The sequence below is a fragment of the Trematomus bernacchii genome, unplaced genomic scaffold (assembly GCF_902827165.1).
Source record: "Trematomus bernacchii unplaced genomic scaffold, fTreBer1.1, whole genome shotgun sequence".
Classification (NCBI taxonomy): domain Eukaryota; kingdom Metazoa; phylum Chordata; class Actinopteri; order Perciformes; family Nototheniidae; genus Trematomus; species Trematomus bernacchii.
Genome location: NW_022988043.1, coordinates 21,107,992 through 21,129,374, shown reverse-complemented (window position 1 = coordinate 21,129,374; position 21,383 = coordinate 21,107,992). Strand labels below are relative to the sequence as shown.

General features: G+C 42.2%; 1 protein-coding gene across 2 annotated transcripts; it reads left to right on the top strand.

Annotated features, from left to right (window-relative positions):
- Nucleotides 1-577: 577 nt before the first annotated feature.
- On the top strand, nucleotides 578-21,374 carry nudt12 (nudix (nucleoside diphosphate linked moiety X)-type motif 12). Of its 2 annotated transcripts, none has more exons than XM_034118548.1 (8): nucleotides 578-671; nucleotides 8,898-9,120; nucleotides 11,544-11,847; nucleotides 16,263-16,527; nucleotides 17,216-17,383; nucleotides 18,452-18,565; nucleotides 19,810-20,009; nucleotides 20,597-21,374. In XM_034118548.1, exons 2-8 carry the CDS (start codon nucleotides 8,915-8,917, stop codon nucleotides 20,702-20,704), a joined length of 1,365 nt encoding a protein of 454 aa, XP_033974439.1. In that variant the 5' UTR covers nucleotides 578-671; nucleotides 8,898-8,914; the 3' UTR covers nucleotides 20,705-21,374. The 2 variants fall into 2 exon arrangements, with proteins under 2 accessions (XP_033974439.1, XP_033974440.1); XM_034118549.1 differs by having other exon boundaries at nucleotides 584-671; nucleotides 8,881-9,120.
- Nucleotides 21,375-21,383: the final 9 nt, after the last annotated feature.

The following is a 21,383-nucleotide window of genomic DNA, read 5'->3' as shown; positions in this document are numbered from 1 at the left end:
ACATCTGAGTTCTTCCACCATTGGCTTAATCGGATCACATAGTTCAAATATGTGTTAATTTTAACAGAATATTTGTTCTTCCTTCAAATGTAACCTTATTTAAAGTTTCAGTCAACAACACTGTACCATGCTGTACAAGCAGAATGCCTGCAAGCTGCGTTCAATAACAGCAATGAGAGTATGCAGCAGAAAAAGTGCTGAAAGCCGGTGCAAAGTGCAACATGTGCTGCATTTAGAGACTCCTTGGAAAGAGCAACTTTCAAAGTTTTTACCCAAAAATATCATTGTATGAACAACAGCTTCAAAAAGTTACAATTACATATACAAATAATAAAAATCACCTTTCATATACAGTATTAGAGGTTTATTTTACATTATTCTCTTAAAAAAAATAACTTAACGGTAATAAAAACATACAAGCAAACAAACAGTACATTCTTTGAAATGTACAGATATGGGTCTATTCTAACTCTTAAGCGTTTTTGTTAGAAAAACAAAGTGGCAAATTGTCGCTCTAAGTTTTATAAATACGGTAGTTTAAGGATCACCTGAAGGCAGCACAGTTGTACAACGTCGGTGTCGCTCTTGAACGCAGCTCGTGACCTTTTATTCAACATAACAGTTAAACTACTTTCTGGACAGAAGATACACAGGAGCTGAGCTTAAAGAAGGTGAGACTTATTTTATTATTAATATTTACAAATGCTGTGTTCACTGATGTTAGGAATAAACCGTAATGTTATTTCCAGGACATAGACGGGATCAGACAGACCGGAAGACTTTGGTTGCGGTCGAATACTCCAAAAAAACAGCTCCTAAATTCTAACCCTATCGTCTATTCCTTGACCTCGGAGTGAAACGTCATGGGGTTAAGGGATAGTGGATAGGAGAATTCAAAAGGATTTAGGAGAAGAGACTGCGGTACTTTAGAGAATCCGACTGCACTTTCACTATCCGACGTGTTTATGATGCGCCAGCGGAGGTCATAAATGTGCGCCTGCTGCGGTGGGGAAACTATGGAAACTACAGTTTTCTATACAGCGGACTACAACAGGGATGTTTAATAAGAACGAGGGACTACTGTAAACTCTGCACCGTGCTCTGATGCTGTTGTTTTATGCTTTATGAACGGGGACAACAGAGAAACATATTCTCCATGACCAAAGTTGGAATTTAAATAAAAAAGGAAAGTGAAACGTATGCTCGTCACCCTCTCCCTCCGGTCCACATTAATACAAATGATCCCAATACGTATGATTGTATGAACTATGAAAAGATCTTAAAAGCAATACAAATGTATTTATTATAAACGTTAGTCCTTAACATCTATCACTGAGTATATCACCATTCAAACATCTTTTTAAAAGTTGAACAAACCCCACACAGCTTAGTAAAGACCAGGGGCGTCGCCTGGACCTGAAAACATTCGGGGCTTAGCCCACAGTGGCGGCGGCACTAGAGTGGCATTTTTCACTGCAACACTCCCCACACGCACACACACAGTACACCCGCGACTGTTACAATGAAGGCTCGATAATCAGCTCACGGCATATAGGCAGGGGTAAAGTGGTATTTTTTATGAGTGGGGGGCTCACCTCCTCTAGGGGGGTCTGGGGGGATGCTCCCCCGGGAAGATTTTTTTTTAAATATTGAAGTTAGATGCATCAATCTGGTGAACTTTGAGAGCAAAATGAAGAGACCTATGGATACCTCTCTCAACACCCATATGAAGCAGAACTGTAAACAGATGTACTTTTTCTTTATGGATATTTTACTAATCACTCCCCTTTTAAACTCTATTCTTGTTTTACTGCCATATAGTATTTCATAACTGTTTTTCCTTTATTCTCTTATTTTTTTTATAACTATAATGATCATATGAAGATGTGCCGCGGAAATAATCTTTTGAATAATTTGTGACCAAACCGTTTGAGACCCACTGAGATAACTTAGACTAAAGTTATGTATCTAAACACTCAGAGAGTCCTTTAGCTCACCTGAGTCTCTCAGTCTGAGAGGAGAGGACTCTCCTCCAGCTTCTTGTGGAACAAACAGCTCCATAGCCGCGTTCACACCGGAGTACTTTCACCGTACTTTTCGCGTTTTAGTTCCGTGAGTCGCGTTCACACCAAAAATCGTACTTAATCTCGGGTACTTTTACCCCCATTTTTAGAGCCAACTCAGAGAGCGTACTTTTCTGTGGGTGAAAAGTTCTCCAAAAGTGCCCCAGTGCTGATTGGCTGGGCGAATTGCAAACCACGCCCGTACAACTCTGAAAATGTTGTGTAGAGCCGCCATTGTTTTTCCTCGCTACAAAAACACAACGCTCCGTGCGTTGTGTTTGTTTTTGAAAGCAGTTATGGCAAGCATCAAGAAATGATGAGGAGGTGTCGGCGCTTCTGGAGATCTACGCAGAGGACGCGACCCAGGGAATGCACTGAAGCCAGTTCAGTAGCTTTCACTCGACCTGGGAATGTGCACAGCCCTACGGCACACCGGCTAAAAATAAAGAAACTCGGGCAGGACTACAAACGGCGGATTCAGTGGCCAACGATGACGACCACGACGAAGGTAAAATCAACTACATGCACTGGGGTTTTAATCTGCACAATAATGGTCTCAGATGTACTTTTATTTGCTCAGTAGATCAAGCTAGCCATGCTAGCCATAATAGGCTAACACCGGCCCCGAGCACACAGTACACACACACTGTAACTTTGTCTTGAAAGAACGTTACGCATCGAACTGATGTTCACAATCATGTTTATTTCATAATATTCATCATATTTTATGTTTAACTTGCCTCAACAACATTAAACAAAGTTCAAGCATACATGAAGCACTCTTCAAAAAGGAACAATCCTCCGTGTTTGAACCTCTTAAATCGCTGCATAGCCGATTTATTTGGACTGGATTATCCCAGAGGGTCTAAACATTCTTTATAACACAGTTTCAGATTTGTGAAACCTTAATTCTATTTGTGAAAATACAAAAAACACATTCCTAGTATGTTGTAAAACTACATGGCGACTAAACTTGTATATTGTATATTGCTTATTTTCCCCTCTTAGGAAAGCGGACACGGGATGCGAATTTCTTTGACACCGCCCAGGCGTTAGAGGACCGGCGTGCCGTGGTGAATGAGTCGCTGCGTGGAGATCAGATGGTGCTGTTCACCAAGGCCCAGGAAACGGAGGACAAGATGCTCACCTCGATGGAGCGCCAGGCAGAAGTGTTCAAGCAGCAGATGGAGCGCCAGCAGCACCAGGATGAAGTGTGGGCGCTGCGCCATGAGGAAGCGTCGGCGCAGCGGCAGGATGAGCGACAAACTGCATTTAATAACAGTTTATTTGGTATAGTTTTTGTAAATACTGACACACGACACACAACGTTGCACTAAGGTGTGCATGCTGCTGAGAATATCCCTACACCTGGGACAGTTTATTTTATATTGTTATTACTGTTATGACTTTATTTTATATATAATGTTTACTGACATGTACAACTGACACTTTATTTACATTTAAAATTGTTCTATTTAATGTTATGTCTTGAGAGTGCAATAAAGAAAACCGACATGGCGATTAAGCTTATTTCTCCTGACACTTTATCTTTTGTGACCTGTGTAGCATCCTATACATCACATGTAAGTGATTATTCTGATACCATCATGTTTCATCGGTTATAAACTGGCAAAGCTTTATTTGTCATTTATTTATCATCAATGTTGCAACCTTGTGGGGGAATGGCAGGGGCACATACACAAATATGATAATTTATATAATTTTAAATATTATTTGACCTAAACTTTTAATTCCCCCCCATTTCACACAACACAACATGGAGTCCACTATGGGCCAAAACTAACATGTATGTTTGCATAGTGTTTATGGCAGACGGATGCAGTGGGTCTCAGGAAGATATATAATAAAGGTGGGTTTGCTGCTGAGACTCCCTACACCTGGGACAGTTTATTTTATATTGTTATTACTGTTATTATATAGTACAACTGACACTTTATTTTATATTGACAATGTTTACTGACATGTACAACTGACACTTTAGTTACATTTAAAATATTTCTATTTAATGTTATGTCTTGAGAGTGCAATAAAGAAAACCGACATGGCGATTAAACAGATCCTGTATCAGTTTTTCTTCTTCTCTTGTTTTGTAGCGGGTTGCAAACAACTTTAAGGTGCTTACCGCCACCTACTGTACTTGTAATCTTCCCTCAGGGAAAAGTACTCCGGTGTGAACGCGATCTGTACTAAGTACCCTGGGGTTAAAAGCGCCAGGGCTCTTAGTGCCGGAACTAAGTACAGGAAAGTACTTGGTGTGAACGCGGCTCATATGTCCGTTAGTGCAGCTAGCTAACCAGATGCTAACAACACCCCTCCCTCTCTCTCTCTCTCTCTCTCTCTCTCTCTCTCTCTCTCTCTCTCTCTCTCTCTCTCTCTATCACTGTGCGCTATTGCCACACACACACACAGAGCCGAGCTTGAATGACACAAGCACACGTTTATTTCCATGCAACTCTCTGATTGGTCTGGTGTCATGCCTCTGTTGCATTCAATGAACACGGGAAATTACAGTGCTGCCGTCCTCTCTTGTGTCATGATGAGGTTCACGTAAAGCACGGTTAATGTATTATATTATTGAGGGAGAATTGTCCGGGGCTACAGAAAAAACATCCGGGGCTAAAGCCCCGGATGCCCAGGCCAGGCGACGCCACTGGTAAAGACTGTGAAATGTTGACTTTATTTGATCATTTCAGTAAAAACTAACGTTCATATTTGACTTTTTGATTATAATACTGATGAACGTTCAAAACAAAGCACTTTGGCAACTTACCACATAGGCTACGTTTTGAACCGTAACTTTCATGATATCATTTCTCGTTCATAATCGATTGTTTCCGTGAACGGCCGACTGTTGTGTGACGGCAAATGCCGCGGCCGCAAGGCATTGTGGGGCAGCATTTTCTCCTCTCCTTTCGGTTAGGGAGGTCCAGTGGTTCCTAAGCTAAAGGAGGTTATAAAGGAAGTTTGAAACCTCCTTTCCTTTTAATTTAGGCCCAATCCCAAACCACTCCCTCTAGCCTACCCCTCCGTGGCGGAGTGAACTCCGTCTGTAGCCACACTCGCAGCTCAACGAGGCTCCCTCCTGTCAGATGGAGGGAGTAAATACAGCGGCAAGCTTTGGGACAAACTCCCCTCTCTCCGGCAGAAACAGGAAATGCCGTAACTGTATGTAACAACGGTTTCAAATCAGCATCTCTCAGACAAAAAATGTAAATTAAGAACTCAAATAAAACTCCAAACATCTTTCATTGTGTTACTTTTTTGTAAAGCTCTTTTAGTTTTAAACCTGATGTTTATAAGCTTCTTAGTTTTTGCAACAGTCTGTAAATATACACAACTTTATAATAAAATGCACACATTTACCTTTTTCTAGACTAAACACAGGTATGATCCTAAGTAAAAAAAAATATGAGGTTATCATGAGGTTGTTAACATCGCAATTTATCAGTGGATGTTTGCTGGAACTGTTTGTAAACAGCGTGTTTCCTGACGGACACACACAGCGTGACTCCGGTCAGGTAGAGACCGGTCTCAAGTCAGCACCGATGCAGACTCGCTGTTTGAGGGCTTGATAGCCCACTCCCCCTCCACACCTCTCCACACTCGTTGGTTTGGAACAGCACTTAATGTGGCGGACCCTCCGCGCGAACGCGCAAACGGAGGGGTAGTGTGTGTCACTACCCGATCCGTCCACCTGCCCGATCTGTACTGCGCATGTGCGAGATGGTCCGCCATATTGCACAACTCCGTACGGCAACCCAACTAGGACACTTGACACAGTGGCTTTTGGCAAAGCACACAAAGAAAACTCAAAAAACCGAGAGAGATGAGTTATTGTTATTACAACGTGACTTCACTATTATTTAACAACTATTTTTATTGGGTTCTTTTATTTGGGGTTAAGTACATTGTCAGAATAAGTGAGAAATGGATTTAACTTCTGTTGCCATACATTTTTGCATACATTCACAGTAAATATTTATTCAGTATGACAGCTGTCTAACGGAAGTTAAATCCATGTCTCACTTATTCTAACAATGTACTTAACCCCAAATAAAAGAACCCAATAAAAAGAGTTGTTAAATAATAGTGAAGTCACGTTGTTGTAATAACAATAACTCATCTCCATCAGTTCTTTTTCTGCTTTGCCAAAAGCCACTGTGTCAAGTGTCCTATTAGAGTTGCCGTATGTAGTTGTCCAATATGGCGGACCATCTCGCACATGCGCAGTACCGATCGGGCAGGTGGACGGATCGGGTAGTGACAGTGTGTAGGGGTAGGGTGTAGGGGGCGGTTTGGGATTGGGCCTTAGAGAATTCGAACGGCACTTATCATGGCTGCCACTGAGGGACTTCCGGGTCATTTCACTCCGTTAGGAAGGTTCCTAAGCTAAATGGACTATTCGACCGCAACCTTTAACTAACGTTATCTGCCCTCTTGAGTTTTCGGTAATCAAACACACAGGCTGATGTCAGTGTGATTTCCAGCTGTGAAAAATACATAATATTATATCATAACTGTCCTCACAGGTAACATACTGTCGGTTACAGTCACACTGATGTACCTGTCGTGAGTGCTGTATCGCTTTAGATATACTCATTAATCTGTAGTGAACACTGTAACCATTGATTCGCCTTATTCATTATGTGAATATTAAAGCCGAAACACGTGTAGACTGTTTTGCAAGCTGTTCATGTTTGATGCATTTTGTAACAATGTTATGTCATAGGCGTAACCTAAGATTGATTGACAGCTGTTTGCACCAGTAAGGGTGAGGGAGAAAAATATTTAAAGGCACAGAGTCATTTTAATGTTAACATTTTCATTTGTTAAAGGTGGGGTAGGTAAGTTTGAGAAACCGGCTCGAGATACACTTTTTGTTATATTCCATGGAATGCTCTTAACATCCCGATAGCAATGAATATCTTAAGTGCTTTGACAAAAAATCCATTAAAAAAATATCATCTGTGGAAGCCGTAATACTGTAAAAAGCACGACCAATCATTTTAGCCGGCCCGGCTAAAATAACTGGATGGCCTACCTGCCTGTCAGCCTTCCATCTGTGCACAAACTTATCTCGTGCCCTCATTGGTCATGTGCACGTTCGTGTGTGTTGGAGGAGGGGCTCTATAAGGAAGTGGCAGATTTTCTCCGGTTGTAGAGATGGCAAATCCGGATCCTTTTACGGACTCAGGGTCTTCTGAGTCAGTCATTGAAGAGATCCGGATCATACGAGTCATTTGAGTCATATGAGTCAGCATCACCAAGACCGTAGAAATCCTATCGGTGAAACCGAAAAGTTGTTGCATTTCACGAGCATATTATTATTCCATATATTTTGAATATATATATATATATTTGTTTATATATATATATAATATCTGCATGTATATTTTCTATTTCGACATGTATATTTTATATTTTATTTATTTTTCTTTCTATTCTTGTATATTTTGTAGTTTTGTTTTATTGTAAAATGCCTTTTATGCTGCTGTAACAACAACAATTTCCCAATTTGGGATCAATAAAGTACTATCTATCTATCTATCTATTAAACTGACGTTATATTAACCTCCGCTACACAGTGTATTTTGCTTTAATAAAAAATGTTGATCACAAAAAAAAGGGTTATTTTGCGATTTGGCAAATCTGAGTCTGCTGTTGACTCGTGCATGAGGACGAGTCTGCTGGATCTCTGGATCTGCTGCTATATACGCAGGGTGCGTACGAGTCTGCTCTGCTGTGTGTTGCACAGTGAGTCAGGATTTGCGAATCTGAGTCTGCTGTTGACTCGTGAGGACGAGTCTGCTGGATCTCTGGATCTGCTGCTATATGGCTACGGCTCCGAGTCCGCACGAGTCTGCTCTGCTGTGTTTTGCACAGTGAGTCAGGATTTGCGAATCTGCGAATCTGCGAGTCTGCTGTTGACTCGTGCATAATATAGCGCGGGAGCCGGGTGCTGGAGGAGGGGCTATGCTCGTGCACATGACGAGTATGGATCTCTGGATCTGCTATGCTATTACGGTTAGGAGCCGTCGGCTCCTCTGAGTCCCCACGAGTCTGCAGGAAGTTTCACTGATCCGCGTCCCCTCCCCTGAGCCAAACGATCACTTCTGGCAGCTATCCTACTTGCTAAAGGGTAGGCAGATGGACTGGGGTACGTTGTAATGTGATTTTACATGTTATAAAGAAAGTAGCGAGTGACACAATTTATAGTTTTAATTTGTACATCACACCAAGTGTGGGACTCAAGGACTCGGGTTAATGGAGAGGGGAGACTCGTTACGACCAGCTCATTTCTAGGATCCGGGTTAATGATCCGGATGAATCAGGACTCGCCCATCTCTATCCGGTTGTGTATTTTCAAATTCTAGCGATCTCGAGCCGGTTTCTCAAACTTACCTACCCTACCTTTAATGTAAGTATTATAGGTAGTGGTGAACAAAATCGTTTTGCTTCATTCAATATGTGTTTAGCTTTTCTAAAACAACATTTTCAAATTTGTCAAAAAAGTATATTAAAATGTATATGTTTATATAACTCCTTTTCAAGTGTTCCGGAGCCCGTTGTGTCAAAATGTTGTTGAATTGAATCTAATCAAATCTACAGATTATTCAGCAGTAATATTATTCCAAAAACATCGTATAGTAAAAACACTGACAGTGAACATTTATTTGGCAAGATTTGCTGTTTTTTTAAAGTTTATTTTTGTCAACGTACAACCACCGTTTAAATCCTACACATTGTAGTTTAGATAACTGAATAACATGTAATAAATTCTGATTTCATGTTTAAGGGAGGTTTTTTTGTTAGTCACCCAGGCAGCCGGAATGACGAACCTCCAGCTGAGTGCGAAGGAGGAGATGGTGGAGAGGTTTCTGGATGCTGCTGCCAGAGGAGACCTGATCCAGGTGTCCACGATGCTGTCCCAGAGCCCCTCGCTCATCAACCAGACAGGGTACAGCGGCTGGTCAGCGCTGATGCTCGGCGCTCGCAATGGGCATTACCCTGTGGTGGAGGCGCTGTTGTCACATGGGTAGGCCTACAGAGCTGAGATAAAGAGAAAAACTGAAAATATTTACTCCCAAAAAAGATATTGGGTATATCACTCAAATGCTGCTTCGCCACATTGAAAGCAAAATTATGAAGATAAGCTTAATATTTTGTACTTTAATAATACAATTACTTAAAAGTTGTTGACGGGAAAAAAAGTTGGACGTTTTAATTGTTGCATTGTAGTTTATTTGTTGGCTTGGCGTTAGTAATGTAAACAGTGGTCACAGAAACCGTGATTTGGTTCTGAATGCCGTTTCAAAAACGGCGCAAAAGAAAAAATAACAAATGTGCCAAAACACTTGAAAATTAAGAAATATCACACGCGTAGAAGCTGCTGGGAGTCTTCCCAGCAGCTTAAGCCGTAAAATAAATCGCCAGAAGCGCCGACACCTCCTCATCACTCCACCGCTCCCATGTTTTCTTTTGTGTTGCCATAAGTTAGTCTCTCTCCGTTGATGCGCTGGGCTAATGCTAATGCGAGCAAATAAAATGGCGGCTTCACAACACTTTTCTGAGTTTTATGGGGCGTGGTTTGCAATTCGCCGGTGTGAAAGCGCGAGTAGTCTGGAACCGTTTCACCCCTTTTCAGTCCCTGCTAGAGAGGTGGTACTTTCCTGGGGAGGAAAAGGTTCCAATTTCTGATTGGCTGGGCGGATTGCAAACCACGGCCCGTAAAACTCTGAAAAGTTTTGTGAAGTCGCCATTTTATTTGCTCGAAGCTCAACTCCGGGGACTTCCGGCCGGGGACTTCGGGTGGCAGTATACGCCGTGAAGTTGTTTGCGGCCTGCCAGTAAACCCAAAGCAGCAGAAGAAGAAGAAGTGACGTCAGCGGCTTAATTTGCGTAATCCTCCCTCAGGGATTTATTCCGGTGTGAACGCGATCTACTAGATAGTTCCGGAACTGAAGATTTCCGGGGAACTAAGTTCCCGGGAACTATTCCTGGGAAAAGTACTTGGTGTGAAAGCGCCTATTAGTGTTTTGGGCAGTAGCGCATTTGCCCCTGTCAGCCACCGTACGAGAATACTCAGATTTTGTATTGAACTAAAAGTAGCAATACCAAAATGCAGAAATAATCTGTAACAATAAAGTCCTGCATTAAAAAAAAAAGCCCATAATGATTGACATTTAAAAGTGTTTGAAGTATCAAATATAAAAGTTCTCATAAAGAAATTGCCAATTTCCGAATAATAAAATTAGATTATTAAAATTATAATTATTGATGCGTTAAAGGTAGGGTAGGTAAGTTTGAGAAACCGGCTCGAGATACACTTTTTGTTATATTCCATTGAATGCTCTTAACATCCCGATAGCAATGAATATCTTAAGTGCTTTGACAAAAAATCCATAAAAAAATGTCATCTGTGGAAGCCGTAGTACTGTAAAAAGTACGACCAATCATTTTAGCCGGCCTGGCTAAAATAACTGGATGGCCTACCTGCCTGTCAGCCTTCCATCTGTGCACAAACTTATCTCGTGCCCTCATTGGTCATGTGCACGTTCGTGTGTGTTGGAGATGGGGCTCTATAAGGAAGTGGCAGATTTTCTCCGGTTGTGTATTTTCAAATTCTAGCGATCTCGAGCCGGTTTCTCAAACTTACCTACCCTACCTTTAATGGATGAATCCCTCTAATGTTGCAGCTGGTAAAGCCCGAGCTGACTTTAATTACTTTATATACCGAAGGGTAGCTTCTGAATTTTCCACCAGGGATCAAAAACGTGTATAATGTTTGGGCTAGGGTTATCAGAATTCTTTTGTTGGTCATATTTTTTTAAATGAATGTGAATCTACAAAGCAGTTTAAGTTATGAATGTGGTGCAAAACAAGTACAGAACTTTCGACAGGAAATGGAAATACTCAAGTAAACAGTAAATAACACGTTTTTCTTCATCCCTATGTACTGTATCTGTTTTGATTAAATGACATATTGTTTTCCGTGTAAGTGCAGCACATTTCCAAATCTTTTGTGTTCCACTCACTGTTCAGACTTGACAAAGCATTAATTCATGGTTTTTACTAACCGGTATCAGTATGTTGTTACTTCAGCATCATTTTGAAACGTGTATTACAATTAAATCACGGTCAAATATGTCCATCTTGTTGTAGTTGTATCCCCCTTGCCAGCGATCCTCTCTCTAGTTTAGCATACTCAGCCCGACTCAGCCTCGTTGTCTCTGGCCCTAGACCCACGATTTTATGAGGCCAGAAAAACTGTGAATTAGGACCCGCCGGCCGGTACTAGGCCAAGTGGAAACGCAACCAAAGACGGGCCGCTGACGTCACAGCCCTCTTAAACCGGGCTGCGGGCTGTAGTGGAAACGCGCCATTAGGAACACAAAACACAAAACACTACAGATGCATTACTTCACCTAAAATCTCTATCTCTGTTTTTGTTCCATAAAGCTGTGATAAGTTATCCGTGAACAGCTCGTCACAGACTGCTTACGATATCGCCAAGTTCTGGGGCCACAGACACATCTCCAACCTGCTGGGCCATACTGATGACAGGTGCCAGCGGGTGCTGCCGGGGGCTGACCTCCACCAGCAGGAGAACTACTTCAGCAGAGAGACGCTGGACCGGCTCAGTGCCAAGAGGACCGACAAGGGATGGCTGGAGGATAAACAGAGCGACCCAAACACAGTCTACCTCCTGTTCTCCAACTGCAGCCCCATGGTCAGCAGCCCACTGGAGGACCACAATGCAGGGGTATGTTACCTGAGGCAAATGTTGGTAATCTGTTTTAGTTGAAGCTGATGAACCATCAGGTTTGAAAAATAGTTCTGGTGATCTGTTAAGCTTTTACCGTGTTTCATGTGAATGCAGATTTAGCTGGTAAAGCATTCAGCTGTACGCATCTGAAAACAATCATAGTTTGTTGTTAAGTATCCCAAGTACAAATCACACAAAGACTTATTAAAGGGGCCCTATTATGCTCATTTTCAGGTTCATATTTGTATTTAGTGCCTCTACTATGACATGTCTCCATGCTTTAATGTTCAAAAAGTCCTTTTTATGAATACAGAAGCTATCTTTATTAGGTAATAAGAAGTAGATTAGGCCTTAAAGCATTAAGGAAAACGTTCCTTTAGTTTAACATAGAAGTAGAGGATGCCTCTACAAGAAGCTATTTCCAGTCTACATGGTTTATTTGTTTTTGCCCTATATAGTGAAACAACTTTGCGGTTTTCTAAAATGGAGTAGATTCAGAAGGATTTAGTATGAGTTCTTATGGTCAAACTTACGTTTTTGGACAGCTCAGAAAATGGATTGCCCAGTAAAATACCATAGCATCTCTGTAAAGAAGTAGCCTTGTATTTGTGGTTGATAAAGAAATTAATTTATTGACAAAAGACCCACATTTCAATCAAGATGCTTACATGTAAAATAATGTCAGGATCCAATATTTCAGATGCCTTGAAGAAGTCCAGCCTGGATGACTCCTGAATTCATCCTGATTGTTCTCTTCTCAATGCACACATTCCTCGCTTTCCTGTCATTTCAGTGGCGTTATGTTTGTTGCATGCAGTCAATAGCTACTGTAAATGACGTGGCCGTTTTAGTCAGTTTGTCTTTTTCAAAGATTAAAAAAAATGTTTCATGCAGCTCCCGGTGTTTTATTGATCTTTGTCTTTTTGTTTACTTTTATTCTCTTAGTTGTACTTTTTTCTTTGGATATTTATTTTGTTTTGCAGCGAACTATGGCCACGTTTTACTTCGAACGTTTTCTGGTCATTCTTCTGCTACTTTTTTCACTTTTTGTGTCGGAGAGCCATGCTCAGAGGAGTGATGGCATTGTTTACACGCGTGAGCAGCTGATTGCGCTGTGCCGACCCGTGCTGCTGCCCGGAGCCAGGCATGACATCCCGGAGGAGCTTCGGAGGCTCAAGCGGGGCTGCAGAGCTGGGGCCAAGCTGAGGATGAAGAAGAAGATGAGGTACAAACCCTGTGTACCGGCCATCATAATGGGGAACGTGAGGTCTTTGGGGAATAAGATGGACGAGCTCCGCGTGCTGACGAAGACGCAGTGGGAATACCGTGTGTAGCATCATGTGTTTTACCGAGACTTGGTTGCACTCGCTCATCCCGGATAATAACACGGCTCTCCCCGGCTTCACGAGTGTTCGGGCGGACAGGGACGTTATTCTGAGCGGTAAAAAGAAAGGAGGAGGGATTGCACTGTATGTGAACGAACGATGGTGTAATCCTGGACATGTTACTGTGAAGGAGCGTTTCTGTAGCCCGGACATTGAACTGCTAGCTGTCGGATTACGTCCATTTTATCTACCTAGAGAACTTTATTCTGTCATCGTAGTTGCTGTCTATATTCCACCGAACGCGGACGCGGAGGTGGCTGGTGACGTCATTCACTCCTCTGTGGCCAAACTCCAAACTCTTCACCCAAATGCATTCATAACAATAACTGGGGATTTTAACCGTGCAAAACTGGACAAATCTCTGCCTACATTCACTCAGTATGTGAAATGCCCCACCAGGGGAAATAATACTCTGGATCTTCTATATGCAAATACCAAGAATGCATATTGTGCCACTGCCCTCCCCCCCCTGGGCAGATCTGACCACAACCTTGTCTTTTTGGCTCCTAAATATGTCCCTCTGGTGCAGAGGCAGCCTGTATCCACCAGGACTGTGAGGAAATGGACTCCAGGGGCTAATGAGGCTCTACAGGACTGCTTCGAGACCACTGACTGGGACGTGCTTTGTGTGCCACATGGAGAGGACATCAATAATATGACTGACTGCATCACAGAATACATCAACTTCTGTGAACAAACAATATTACCGGCTAAAACTGTCAACTGTTTCCCCAATAATAAACCCTGGATTACTAGTGACCTGAAAACTCTTTTAAATAAGAAAAAGGAAGCTTTTAAGTCTGGGGACAAATCAATGCTGAAGAGTATCCAGCATCAACTGAGAGACAATTTGAGGAGGGGCAGAGATTCGTACAGGAAGAAGCTGGAGACTAAGCTCCAGCAGAACAATAGCAGGGATGTCTGGGCTGGGATGAAGGCTATCACTGGCTTCAAAGGGAGAGACAGACTGACTGTGGGCACCCTGGAGAGGGCCAACGAGCTGAACACCTTCTTCAATAGGTTTAGCTCTCCGCCCGCTGCTGTCTCCTCCACTTCCTCTTCTCACCTCACCTCCTCCTCTCAGCCTGGCGTCAACATCCCCCCTCTGCTCACCACCTACACTTCACACCTCTCCTCCACCACCCAGCCTGGCTTCTGCACCCCCCCTCTGCTCACATTGCCGCTGACCCCCCCCCCCCCCTCTGCTCATCTTGCCTCAGACCCCCCCCCCCTCTATCCCCCCGGCCATCAAGCCCCCCCCCCCCGCTTCACTGTGAGCACAGGACAGGTCCAGAGTCAGATGGAAAAACTCCACCAAGGCAAGGCTGCTGGCCCTGATGGTATCAGCCCCAGGGTCCTGAGGACCTGTGCACGCCAGCTGGCTCCTGTTCTCCAGTATATATTCAACCTGAGCCTGCACTTGGAGACCATCCCGGTGCTGTGGAAGACATCCTGCGTTGTTCCGGTCCCTAAAAAGACAACTCCTTCTGGGCTCAATGACTATCGCCCTGTAGCACTCACATCTCATGTGATGAAGGTGCTTGAGAGACTGGTCTTGGCCCATCTCAGACCGCAGGTGAGATCATTCCTTGACCCTCTGCAATTTGCCTACCAGCCTCACCTGGGGGTGGACGATGCCATTATTTACCTGCTGCAGCGTGCTCACTCATACCTGAATGGATCGGGTTGCACTGTGAGAATCACCTTTTTTGATTTCTCCAGTGCATTCAACACGATCCAGCCTCGGCTACTGAGTGACAAGCTGCAGGCTATGAGGGTAAACTCGTCCACCATCTCCTGGATTACCAACTACCTCACGGACAGACCACAGTACGTCCGGCTGGGCAGTGTGCTGTCTGATGTGGTGGTTGGTAGTATTGGAGCCCCACAGGGGACTGTGCTGTCTCCTTTCCTGTTCACCTTATACACCTCTGACTTTCTATACAACTCAGAGTCATGCCACCTGCAGAAGTTTTCGGATGACTCTGCAGTGGTAGGGTGTATAAGGGATGGACGGGAGGAGGAGTACAGAGCGCTGGTGGGTGATTTTGTTGAGTGGACTGGAAGAAATCATCTGCTTTTGAATGTGGCCAAGACCAGAGAGATGGTCATTGATTTCAGGAGGAAGAGGACATCTCCTCCTCTGCCCCTGTGCATTCTGGGAGAGGATGTGGCAGTTGTGGAGGTCTACAAGTACCTGGGAGTGCACTTAGACAATGGGCTGAACTGGAGGATCAACACTGACGCTGTGTACAAGAAGGGGATGAGCAGACTCTATTTTCTGAGGAAGCTGAGATCCTTCAACGTATGCAGTAAGATGCTGGAGATCTTCTATCAGTCTGTTGTGGCTAGTGCACTCTTCTTTGCTGCGGTCTGCTGGGGGGGCAGCATAAGAGACGGTGACACCAGCAGGATCAATAAACTGATCAGGAAAGCTGGGTCAGTCATCGGCATCAAGCTGGACCCCTTTGAAGCTGTGGTGGAGAGGAGGACACTGAACAGGCTGTTGTCCATCATGGATAACCCCACCCATCCTCTCCACCTGCAGCTGGACAGTCAGCGGAGCTCCTTCTCCAACAGACTGCTGCAGCTCCCCTGTCACAAGGACAGATACTGGAAAACATTCCTGCCCACTGCAATAACACTGTACAACAAATCACCTCTGGCTGGAAGAGAACTCTCTGCTCCATAGTTTCTCTAGAAATAAAACCACCTTGTACATTTTACTCACACATAATCTGTTTCATATTTAATACTCCATAATTCCATATATTTTGAATATATATATATTTGTATATATATATATATATATATAATATCTGTATGTATATTTTCTATTTTGTATTTTGACATGTATATTTTATATTTTATTTTATATTTTATTTTATTTTATTTCTATTCTTGTATATTTTGTTTTATTGTAAAATGCCTTTTATGCTGCTGTAACAAAAACAATTTCCCAATTTGGGATCAATAAAGTACGATCTATCTATCTATCTATCTATCTAATGATTGTGATTCCAACAGGGTGAGAACCAGCTGTGTCGGTTCAGATATGAGACAGTTAAAGATCTTCTCCAGAAACCTGCCACTGTGCTCATCTTCCTGGGGGTGGAGAGGAGGAAGAAGCCCTCCTCTCAGACAGTGGATGGTGTCCGGGAGCCTCCTGCTTGGTTTGCCATCAACACTGACGAAGACACTGCTGAACTTCTAAAACGCTGCAGAGAAAAGAACTGCTGCTTCCCAAAGACACTCAACAGAGACCTGCTGAAGTTCAGCGAGGAAGAGGCAGGTGAGGAAGATGCAGTCTCTTTTTCTTTACCAAAGATATCTTCTGAACCATAAAAGCTATATACAAATTCGGGCTTACATTCAATTAAAATATCTAATGGCAAATATACACATGATTTCCACTTGCGATTAGTTGAAAAAAAATCACACGGTTTTTATCCGTTTTAAATGTACCTTTTAAATGGGAATTTAATTTAAGGTAAACGGCCTGCAAGCTTTAGCCACAAATTGTAGTGCATTTACTCATGTACTGTACTTCTATCTCGGGGTACTTGTACTTTATCTGACTATGTTCATTATATGCTATTTTATACCTCAAGTGGTGTGTGTGTAGGACTCGACGTACACGTGGTAACTCGATTTACATCAACAGTTAATAGAACTTTGTTGTTGTGGAGAGAAGCATCTGGCGGGGCTTTGAGGTTAGGTAGCTTCAAGTTCCATCTTTCCTGAAACCGGTTATCAGCTCTCTTTATTTTAGCTACAGTCACCTTGTGACAAGAGAAATTGCATTTTTAACATGTATTACATATGTAGTCTGTTTGACAGCGCTGACGGGCCATAAATAATATATTATAAAACGGAATCTGTGGACCATATCAACTCTGACCAAAGGCCTAGATTGGCCCCCCAGACTTACCATGACTGAACTAACTGAATAACCCCTGTCCCCTCCCTTGGTCGTGCAGGAGTTGTGGCTCAAGCTCGATCGGTGTTGGCCTGGCACAGCCGCTACAGCTTCTGTCCGACATGTGGCAGCAGCACCCGGTCGGAGGAGGGAGGATACAAGAGGAGCTGCCTGAACTCAGACTGCAGGAGCCTCAAGGGGGTTCATAACACCTGCTACCCACGCGTCGGTATGGAGCTCCAAACCTAATCAGCTTTAATTAATGCTTTAAACTGAGTGTAGGCTGCAGATTATTAGCTGTGTGCAAAAACCTAAGTTGTGTAGGGCACACATCTAGATTCCATCGACACATGCATTTAGGCTGATGTACAGGAGGGAGCATGTACAATGTGCAGGTCATGTGTGGTTGAAAAGACTTTCACCTATGAATGCAGGATTTTGCATATTTTATGATTTTTTTGTAAGTGGTTAAAAATCAAGCTTTTCTGCTCTAGGATGTTGTGATGACTGTAGTCAGGGAGCTAATATCACAGATCTGAGTGCAGTTTAAACCTGAACGAAGCCAAAACGTTAAGTCAATTAATCCAGTATTTATTACAATTTCAATGATCAAATTAGTAATATAAGCAAACATGACAAAAATAGCTTCTTAAATAATTATATTTGCTCGATTTCTTGGACTTTATGAAAGTAAAGTGAACACTTTGGGTTAAAAAGTGGGACAAAATATTTAAACTCTCTGAGAACTTGTAAGGGGATATTTCACTATGTTCCTACATTCCATTAGTAGATTATCTGAGTTAGTTGAAGACCTAAACCTGAGTACAATTATCTTACCTGAAAATCAACATTAACATCACAAGAAATGTGCCCTAACACCTGCTTACATACTTTAAGATTAGCGATGACTGAAACCCGTAAAGGTATATAGTTAGTGTTTGGCAAGTTCATATGAAAATGTAATCTGTTACATATAACTTTAATTGGAGATTGTAAATTATAATCAATATTATTGTCTGTAGAGTAATGCATTTCTGATAATTCTACTTTTGCATTACTCAAACCAAAAAACTTACTTGGCATTATAAATAGAAAGAGTCTCATGTTGTTTGATAGTGACTAATCAAAGTACAGATTCTCAAGTTTCATCGCAAATCCAGTGTGCACAATAGATAAGTCAAATGATGGGCACACTTTTTCTTTAATGCATTTAGTAGCTTGCAAAGTAGCTTTCACAAGATTGCTGAATAGATTATTAGATGTAAATTGAGCTCCTCTTTACTGTGTGTGTTTTCAGACCCAGTGGTCATCATGCTGGTGATCCACCCTGATGGAAACCAGTGTTTACTGGGAAGAAAGAAGATTTTCCCAGTGGGCATGTTCTCCTGTCTGGCTGGATTCATAGAGCCTGGTAAACATCACATTACATTGACTTACACAAACCTTAACAGTAACATCTACTCCCTAAAAGCTTACCCTAAAAGCTACTAACCAGCGGGTGGCCGACCCGTGCAAACATGCTCCAACAACCCAAAACACTTTCAAACTCATTGTAAATATAGAAAAAACACAAATGTGCCAAAACACATGGGACTGAAGAAACATCTTCACCAACTTGACAACACAGGCACAGCATTTAGAACAGGGGTCTCAAACTCAAGGCCCGGGGGCCAAATCCGGCCCGCGACTTCATTTTATGTGGCCCCACAAAAGCTTGCAAAGAATATAATACGTTTATTATACGGTTACATGCCACTTTACAGAAGCAGGTTGCCCATAAACTACATGTCCCACAATGCATCTCGTTTTGTGACATGCGCACTGAAGAGACTTGCAATTATTTGCCCTGGACTTCTGATTTCAGACGTAGTTAATTACTAAGTTATTATCCTATCCGATAATAATCCAATTCAGAGGCAATAAAGTAATATAATACATTATTTTATATTTATATAGTTACAACCGGCCATTTGAGTGCAACCTTTATGCGAATGTGGCCCGCGATGAAATTGAGTTTGACACCCCTGATTTAGAATAACATTCAACAACTTGAAAAAATGTGCAGGGTTTACTAAAAGCGCTGCATTGAAAAAAAAACGGAATAAGCTCAAAACACAACGGAAACCAGGGGACATTAAAAAGTGACGCACACAGCTGGGACCGGAGCGCTTGTTGACGCTCAGGGATCATAAAGTTGTCCATCAGTCACTGTTGGCAGTTAGTCTGTTTCATACTTGTAAGTGTTTGTCAGTATATTTTAAATCACTAGGTTACTAGAGAGAGGTTAGCTACGTTAGCTAGCTAGCTTACAGCAGATCTGCAATAATATCAGAAGGAATCATGTTATCACATTGTTAAAATAAGCGAATACAACATACATTTCAGGTACAGTTGGCTAATTTTATAATCCCTGAACGTCAACAAGCGCTCCAGTCCCAGCCGAGTGCATCACTTAACTAAGTTGGTGAATGTTTTTCTAAATACTGTGCATGTTTTGTCTGGTTGGTGAAGCTGTTTCTTGATTTTGTGCTTTTATATTTGCATAATCTTTTTAACTGCAATGCGTTTCCCGTAATATAAATGTTTTGGGCTGTTGTAGCGCATTTGCACCAGTCGGCCACCGTACAAAAAGCTTACATTGACCCCTTCCTGCAGGGGAGACGCTGGAGGAGGCGGTGAGGAGGGAGGTTGAGGAGGAGAGCGGAGTGAAGGTCGGGCCCGTTCAGTACATCTCCTGCCAGCCCTGGCCGATGCCCTCCAGTCTCATGATTGGCTGCCTGTCTGTTGCCATATCGACTGACATCAAAGTGGACGAGAAAGAGATCGAGGAAGCTCGGTGGTTTCCACGGCAACAGGTTCAAACATTACAAATTCTACTACTTTTATAAACACTGCTGATGATACTACTAATAACAATACTGAGATAATAATAATTGTTATGGCTCAGACTGTCAGATGGTTCAGCTGTTGTCACTGATAATAATTATAGTATTTGTAATAAAAAAAAATGTGTTGCACATATTAGAGAAAACTTTTAAATTGAAATGGATTTTTATTACATTTACAGGACATAATACAAATAAAGATAATATTAATATTGTATAATAATTTAGAATATTTAATAATAATAATAATACACGCATCACAGTTACAAAAGAATAACGTGAACAAAATGTTTATAGAAACAAAATGAATCTTCTTCTGAATCGTCAACACTGCTTGGAAAATATGAAAAAATATATCTTTCTTCTTGGACTGTCATGCCGAATAATGTGGTGGAAGTTGAGTATTTATGTGTGAAAGCAGAGTAGAAGTGATGATGGGGAGTCTGAGGAGAGGTTTACAGTTAACAATATTGCTGTTTTCTGAGCAAAAGAATAGAAAATATTTTCTTTTTGAAAATACTGCTGTTTGACTATAAATCAATTTTTTCCTGGCTTAGGTGATTGACTCATTCAGAGGAACCCGTCCAGCCTTCACTGCTCCTCCCAGGCAGACCATCGCCCACCAGCTGGTCCGACACTGGATCGGCATGACCTCTAACCTCTAACCTCCAGCACTGAACCTCCAGACCATAAGGTGGATCTATGAACCAGCAGCTGTCAGAACTGTTGCTACTCTATTACTGTGGTGGAGGCGTGTGATGCAGTGGGTTGTGAGTTGGTGTTCGGATCAGGGGGGTTACAGGTTCAAACCCCACTGCAGTCAGCATGTCGTTGTGTCCCTGGGCAAGACACTTCACCCCAAATTGCTCCTGTGGGGATTGCCCACAGTATTGAGTATGTAAGTCGCTTTGGATAAAAGCGTCAAACAAGTGACATGTAATGTAATTACGACAAACCAGGAACACTACCGCTGAGGTAACAGCCAGATTCTGAGGGCTGTTCAGGACACGGTATGTTAATGTGGTTTGTTTTCACCGTTAAGTCCAAATCATTGAAACGCACCGCTCCTATGTGGAGAACTGTAGTCTGTACATCACTTGCAGATAAAGGCGAAGACAGAACTTTTCAAGATGGAAAAGATGATCAACAATAAACCTTTACTTGAAAGTAAAAAGAAAAACAGCGATACTGGGATATAAAACTATTCCGATTAATTTAACAGGGTTAATTGAGCAATCTGTAAAAATGTGTAATTGCATACAAACGTTGCCAATTTATTTTTTATTGGTTTTTCAGTTGAATTATACTTAAAGTTCAGGGTAATCCACTGTTAAAAACATACTG

Bases quoted from the DNA above. Each gene is read 5' to 3' on its own strand.
- nudt12 (XM_034118548.1), top strand. From the start codon at position 8,915: ATGACGAACCTCCAGCTGAGTGCGAAGGAGGAGATGGTGGAGAGGTTT. The intron at 9,121-11,543 runs GTAGGCCTACAG...TGTTCCATAAAG, and splicing joins GAGGCGCTGTTGTCACATGG to CTGTGATAAGTTATCCGTGA. The intron at 11,848-16,262 runs GTATGTTACCTG...TGATTCCAACAG, and splicing joins TGGAGGACCACAATGCAGGG to GGTGAGAACCAGCTGTGTCG.